The sequence below is a fragment of the Borostomias antarcticus genome (assembly GCF_949987555.1).
Source record: "Borostomias antarcticus genome assembly, chromosome: 15".
Classification (NCBI taxonomy): Eukaryota; Metazoa; Chordata; class Actinopteri; order Stomiiformes; family Stomiidae; genus Borostomias; species Borostomias antarcticus.
In genome coordinates, this window is record NC_140248.1 from 19,473,055 (window position 1) to 19,480,827 (window position 7,773).

At 41.6% G+C, this 7,773-nt stretch overlaps 1 protein-coding gene across 1 annotated transcript in view; it reads left to right on the top strand.

The window, feature by feature from the left end:
- The window catches only part of LOC311318922 (seizure protein 6-like), a gene marked incomplete at both ends in the record, with an annotated part of 69,343 nt that extends 68,295 nt beyond the window's left edge, over positions 1–1,048 (top strand). Inside the window, 4 exons of the mRNA XM_084450356.1 lie at positions 63–257; positions 495–533; positions 624–732; positions 886–1,048. Coding sequence (XP_084306482.1) covers positions 63–257; positions 495–533; positions 624–732; positions 886–1,048 — 506 coding nt within the window. The remainder of the gene's footprint in view (positions 1–62; positions 258–494; positions 534–623; positions 733–885) is intronic.
- Between the last annotated feature and the right edge of the window lie 6,725 nt (positions 1,049–7,773).

A 7,773-nucleotide genomic window follows, 5' to 3' on the forward strand; every position in this document is an offset into this window, starting at 1 on the left:
TGTGTGTGTGTGTGTGTGTGCGTGTGTGCGTACATCTGCGTGTGTGTTTGTGATCCTGGCAGCTGAGAGGTATGAGCCCTGCAGGAACCCCGGCGCCGCCTCCACTAGCGTCCAGAGCGTAGAGAAGGCCTTCTACCAGGCAGGGGAGACCCTCAGCTTCTCCTGCCGTACCGGATATGAGCTGCAGGGGGAGCCCACCATCCGCTGCATCCCTGGACACCCCTCCCAGTGGAGCAGCAGCCCCCCAGCCTGCAGAAGTACACTGGAACCTAATCTAATACTAATCCTTACAATAGTACAGTCCATAGTAACACTCATACTAGTAGTACTATTATAACCTTGAGCACATACAGACAGGTCAAACACTGGGATATTTAATATGTGACAGGCTGACCTCTATATGATGTAGCCATGATTAATCAGTTGGAACACGGGTGACGCCCGATTTTAAAAACTGCAACGGAAATTATTCTCTTTTTTTTACTCTTTCACAGCATCCTCCACCCAGTATGTGAACGAGCGCCGGTTGGATGGTAAGATATGTGCGTACAACAATGCATGGCACGCTGATGGTCACTGGAATTATTACTGCGAGCGTAACGTGTTCTATGTTTTTGTTCCAGCTATTAATTCAGACCATAGCATGGAGGGAACCAACATCATCATCGCCGTTCTGATCCCCGCTGCTGTTGTCTTAGTAGTTGTTCTTGGGATTTACCTCTACTTTGCAAAGTAAGTGTGGCAATATGAAAGATATCAATATTAGTATTTATATGAAATAACGTGACAGTAGGATATAGGACGATCATTTCTCTACTAATATCAATATCCTATAACTCAGTGATGAGCCTGAGTGATGGATCTCGTTCCTCTCGTCCCTCACAGACTTCAGGGGAAGACTCTCAGGATGCCCACCTCATCCCTGCCACCGTACGACAACATGACAGAGGAGTCAGACTTTAGCAATCCTATCTATGAGACGGGAGTAAGTACAGACGCCATGCACCTGCGAGACGTGGACTCCCAGAACACTATCGTCCTGTCTTGATCCATCATCTCCGTCTGTGTCTGCCCGCCTGCCCGCTTGTCATCTCATGTTTGACCAGCATGGGGCGCTGTTCACCTCATCTCCCATCCCAGCCATGGATGTATTATCCCAGCCCAGGGACTGATGAATGCACTGGTTGGTAATAGATCTTCCGATACAAATGAAGCATTCACATCTCAAGTTCTGACTTTTGTTTTACAGAAAAATAAAGGTTTGATATTATGGCAATAGCATTTTTTGTGGAGAAAAGTAGCCTACACAGATGTGTTTAGTTGTGAGTCTGCACGTAGAAAACACCTAAGCTTGCACTTGCCTTGTGACACAGAGTGCTTTTGATTGTGACTCTGAATGTACCAGATTGTTTTGGATTTGATAGGTAAAAGCTTAAATAGCACATTTTATCATGGGTCTCACGTCTGGTAATGTGCATTACTTTTTGTCAGTGTGGTGTGAGACTTTTATATGACATATGCAATAATTAACCAACTATAATATAAGGTAACTGTATTACAGAAAAAACATGTGAATGTACAATTATAGATACACTATGCAAAGAGTATTGACAATTCTCACATTTTTATGTTGCACTTTTAAAACTTTGTAGGGCACCTAGCAGTTAGCAATGATAGAGTCTCAGACTCAAGAAAGCAAGTAGATGATTTACAGCTGAATAAAAACGGTGTCTTTCTTCCAACGGGCCCATCAGAATAGGGAATGCTCTACACCACTCTAGGACTGAATAGTTAATGCATTGTCTTTGTAAAAAAAAAAGTCATTTGTGCACTAATTATCATTTTGCATGCTTTGTTAAGTTAATTTGTTCAGTGTAATGTATTGCATTTCACATTTGCTCTGTGAACATTGTGTGTGTGTGTGTGTGTGTGTGTGTGTGTGTGTGTGGTTGTGCAACATCATGGAGCATGACCCCACCCTGTTAATATAAAGACAATTAGGTTGTGGTTATCATCCACTTAGTTACACACAGTGATGAATACAAACTTTGAGTCAGTAAAACTGTGTATCGCAACGACTGAAGTTTACTTGTGTTGTACGAGCCGTGTCTCTCTATGTCCCCCATGTACTGGGTCATTCTCTGTCCTCTCTTCTTCTCCCCCCCCAGCCCAGACAGAGGCACTGTGATTACTAATGACCGTGTGTCTGCCCCTCCCTGGCTGAGCTGCACCAGACCTCCAGAGGTGAGGCGCCCTCTGATGCTGAGCCAACCTTAAAGAACCCACCTCATCTCACTGTCCCACGGGGAACCTCTGTCCCTGTCACCACACTGGTGTAAAATCAGAACCATACTTGTATTCAAATTTAAAACAGTCTTTCTACTACTTTTCATCTTTTCCCTTCCCTAGTCTGTCTGTTTTTTTAAAGCATTTTGTCCGTGAGGACAGGTTCATCTGGCACTGGTTTACACAAGGGAGCAATGCACTTTGAAGTTGATGTAGTGTCCTGTATACATGATGCTTTTATTCTTGCGTCTTCTGTCCTCAGTCAGTTGAAGAAATGAATAAAGTATGTAGGCTGTTTTACTAAACAACCCACTATCAGGTTCTTGGCATGGATACAATGATATCATTGGTACAATTATTTTGGCAATCATACTTAGACCTTGATGGTTAATGAACTGTTTTAAGATCACAAAGATTCACCCCCACAAGGAGGCTTCTAATATGAGGAGTTGTGGTTTGCACTTAACCTAATATGTGTGTATTTGTCTGGTCTTTACAGGAGAAAAGAAATAGTATAGAGGGGTCCGTTCTGAGAGCTACATAACAGCAAGGATAATTCAAGTGTTGACTCTCTGGACCCTCTATCTGCACCTCTCATCTTTTCTGACATTACTTTTTCCTCCTAATTCCCATGGCCCTTTCCTTCCTATTCCCTCCTTCTTGTGGGCTTCTGTAAATACCTGCCCCTCTTTCCTCTACCAGACCCACAAAGAGAAAGGGTCAACATGGTGTTATTTTTATAAAGCATAAATGCTAACAGCCTTTCTTTAGTGTATACATGTATGTGTCATTACTGAGACCTGGACTGGTAAGATTTGAAAGAAAGGCGACAGGGGGGACATTTATACTCACCTGGGAAGTAAGGATTTTCAAGAGCAACCAGAGAAATGAATGTACTTACATTTCAACATGGAAAACACAACCCAAAGTTGTTGAAGATTATGTAACCTTACCCAAAGCCTAAAGTTACCCAAAGCCTAAAGTACCGAAAGCAAATCATCATTTTTACATGTTGGCATTACAATTCCACCGATCTTAATAGAAATGTCTGTTTGGGTTTCGTTCATTATAATTTTGTAAATAAAGTACTTGTCGAAATGGGAGTGTGACTGCCTGTTGACCAACACACGTTAGAAATGTTATTCATGGTTTTGTTTTGAAACATACTTTCCGGTTTTATGATCATCTCACAAAGTATACAACCAGATAAATGAAAGCACTGTTAACCAGGCATCCTGTTAATGTAGGCCTGCTCCTCCCAGTGACTATAACAGATAAACACACCCCTCAATCAATGTGCAATTCCCACAATGAACTGATGTCAAATAATCTGCAGTATAGACACAGTATTAAGTACAGTATCTACCAGGTAGGCTTCAATACACAGAAGGGGATGTGAATTAATATTGTACCTTTATATGCTATTAGTTACTCAATATGCTGTACAGTACATCCACAAAATACATTTCTGCACTCAGCATAAGATGAACTGTTGTGAGTCTAGTTAAGAGTCTGAAATAAGATGTGCTTATCATTAAGACATGCTCATGAAATAAGACATGCTTATCATTTTTGTTTAGCTAATGTCTATAAATAGTAAATGTATTAATTTAATTAACATAATTTACAGTTAATTTGTTCACAAATCATTACCGCCCAGCAATTGTAAATTCAGATCAAGTGAGTGTATATTTTGTATTCTGAAAAAAAACCCAGACATACTGTGAAACTTTCCTCAAGGGTGATCATTAAAAAGTAGCCTATCTTAAAAACACAATCCTGCTACAATGTGCATTGAGTTTGTCTATATCAAATGCACCTTTAAAATCTGTTCACCTGTTAAGCTATCTAGTCTACGTGCGGGCGGGAAAGAAAGATGAATCAATCAAATGTAACTCGAAATAAAGTTTGCCAGATATCTATTTGTCATTGAGAGTTTGTGTTTCATTTATTGTTCCTTATTCAACCTCCCGACATCGATTCCCATTTTATGTATGTTACTGTTGGCTAGGCTAACTTTTAAAAAGTGTGTTTGCTCTATGAAGTTAGCCTTCTTAAAATGTGTTAGCCACAATCTGCTCAATTGTACGGAAGAGCATTAGGGCCAACAACTGAGTTGTTTTGTTTTTTTAAGCCTCTGAGTTTAAGGTCAGAATTTCTGACTTTAAAGTCAGAATTTCTGAGAAAAAAATCAGAATTAACTTCTGAGATTAAAGTCAGAATTTCTGAGATTAAAGTCAGAATTTCTGAGAAAAAAGTCAGAAATAACTTCTGAGATTAAAGTCAGAATTTCTGAGATTAAAGTCAGAATTTATGAGAAAAAAACTCAGAATTTCTGACTTTAAAGTCAGAATTTCTGAGTAAAAAGTCAGAAATAACTTCTAAGATTAAAGTCAGAATTTATGAGATTAAAGTCAGAATTTCTGAGAAAAAAACTGAATTTCTGAGAAAAAGTCAGAAATAACTTCTGAGAAAAAAGTCAGAATTTCTGACTTTAAACTCAGAAGCTTTAAAAAAAAAAAAAAAAACTGCTGTTGGCCCTAATGCTCTTCCATACAATTGTGATGGGCGAAAATGAACAAAAAAATATTTTTGAACGACTCTTTTAGTGTCCGATACGTACCGAACAGTTTGTCGAATGTCCGAGTAGCCTACTACTGCCCACCCCTCCCTCCCTTGGCATACAAGTCATGCACACACAAGTTTCAGCTTTGACAGAATTGACACAAACAATAGTGTAAGTTATGATCAGCGGTGTAGTGTGGTGGTGGTGGAGTGTGTGTGTGTTGTCAGTAGGCTATGTGTGGCAGAGTTTGAGTAAATGGTTGAACTATATCCTGAGTGAAACTGGATTGTTGCAAGCTTTGTAAATATAATAGCAAGCACAGCAGAACAACAAACATGTTATCTTTAATAATGTAAATAAAAATAAATACAGATGTTGACTGGTAGGCGAATGCATGCATTCTTTGCACCAGCGATAAGTTTTGTGGGGTCAGCTGTCAAACGTGCGTGTAGGCTACTGGGCTGACGCTGGCACAAAAAAGTAGGCCTATCAAAACTCGAAAGGTTCGGTACAATTAGATCAACTCGAAGGAACCGAATCTTTGAAAAGAGTCGGACTGCCCATCACTACTCTGACCCATGGATGTATTATATAAACTGGATACAGCCACTCCATTCACTGGCCGCTATCAACAATGAAGCCCTATTGAACCGCGCCATCTTGGCAAAATTTGTAGTCATTTGACTATTTCCGGTTACTTTTGACTTGCGCAGTTGTGCTTTTCTGGCCTTCCGGTTACTTTTGACTTGCGCAGTTGAGCTTCTCTGGCCGACGCGCGTCCACGAAAAAGTTCACATTTTTTAATGAAAATGACCACAAGACAACCTCCTGTGCATAGTTGAAATGGTAGTGGGATACGGTGATAAACTGGAGTGATCATTTGACAGCAATTATTAGCCTTTTCCAGGAATGGACAGAAATGGGATATTTTTAGAATAACAGGAATTTATTCACATACAATGTAAAGGAGTTGATGTGTAGCATGAAGATGAAACGTTACACTGAGTTTGGGTGTTTTCAGTCAACGTTGGCGTTGACCGCTTCCAGCTATCGAATGGCCGACTGGTGTAAGATGGATAGCCTAACGTTAGAGAGATAAATGTAGGCTATGGTTATGTTAATAAAGCTAACAATGATGTTGTAACATGCATGCAGCACTGCCGATCTGATCTGAACGATTGATTCATTATTACCATGGATCGGTATTGGGATTGATCAAGGGCGAGTGTGAAATAGCAGCCACGAACTCAGCGGGTTTTCCGAGATGCGGTAGCCGCGGCCAGAGCTCCTGCTGGCGGGGAGTGAAGCTCTTCAACTCGCCGGTCACTGGCTCCCTGGAGGAATTAAGCCTGGCTGCAATAACGTTATCGCGAACGGAATGAATACCATCTACTAGCAAACAAAACATGTTCAATTATATTTAACTTGTTAAAACTAAGATGCCAGGATCAAAAAATAATTTCTCCAATTGATATATTTGACAAAAACAGGTTAATATGCAAGCCGGTTTTCATTGCTAAATCAAAGCGGGGAGAGCCGGGAACGCGCGTCTACATTTCAGAGAAATGTGAACTTTTTCGTGGACGCGCGTCGGCCAGAGAAGCTCAACTGCGCAAGTCAAAAGTAACCGGAAATAGCCAAGTGACTACAAATCTAGCCAAGATGGCGCGGTTCAATAGGCCTTCACTTTAGATTTCGATTCCTGGGGGCTTGCTCTGACCACGCTGAAAGAGAAGCCCGCTGTGACGCCAAACGTGGGCGGAGTCAACTTGTGCTGAAAGGAGGGAGCGCAAAATGTAGGTTAATCCAATCTACAGTGAGTGGGATTCATGATTCTCAGAGCACGCGATGCGATGCCCCCGACAGATATAGGTTGGCTACATGACCTATATAGTATATCAGGTAACGCAAGTATCACTACCCATTTGTTTGGCCCCGCCTACTTGGACCCATACCGTGTTTTTAAAAATGTTCATATAAACCCTTTATTTGTTTGTTTTTACAAGCACTGACAAAGCCACGCATTCAGTTACTATGAAATACATTTGCTGGGTTTGGGAAACCTCAAGACGATAGGGTATTGTCGGGCTGCCACCTAAAAACAACGGATTGTATGGGGCTCCGTGTAATGATCAAAACTGTAGCGTAGACCATCGTTCGTATGGGCAGTCGCAATGTCGTTAGTCGTTAACGTAACGATATCGGGTATATTTTGAATCAGACAATGAAACCGTCCTTCTACCGACGCAATTCACCGGAACGCCCACCCGCCATGCTTGCTTCATGATTTTCCATTCCGCCTCTCGCGACAAAGCCGAGTGAAACCGACAGCATTGCGCATGCGCAAACGACGTGCTACGCAAATTTGCGCCAACTCCATGGAGAGGATGAAGCCCAATCCAGCCAGTACTGTCAAGAGGATGCTTAGCTAGCCTAGCATTCCTTCAAAACAACAATAAACAGCCTCAACTGCAATGCTGCTTCTTTGTGAAATTCAACAGTCGGACTCCGGAATTTAGCAAATGCATGACAGGTACGCGGCATTGTGGAGTTTATTTGATTATTACCACGCTTTTCGATAATGGGAGGATATGCATCTGACGTTAGCTAGCTAGCTAGTTGCTGGCTAGCTCCAAGAATCAGCCGAGCCGTGCGAGGGACCAGTATTAGCTGGTTAGCTAGCTAGCAAGCTATATAAAGGCTACTAGGCCTTGGCTTGAAGGGCCAACGCTGACTATTCTAGTGCTAGCTAGCTTGCTACAACATCTTGTCCTTGCATCGCTACCCAAGAGGAACACTTTGGCCAATTCCTATTACATACTACACGATTGGGACTACTTGGAAGAAGACCCTGTTTTAAAGGAGGCTGCTCAAGCCAAGGATTTCTTGAAGAAAGAACTACTCGTCTTTGAACTGGAAGG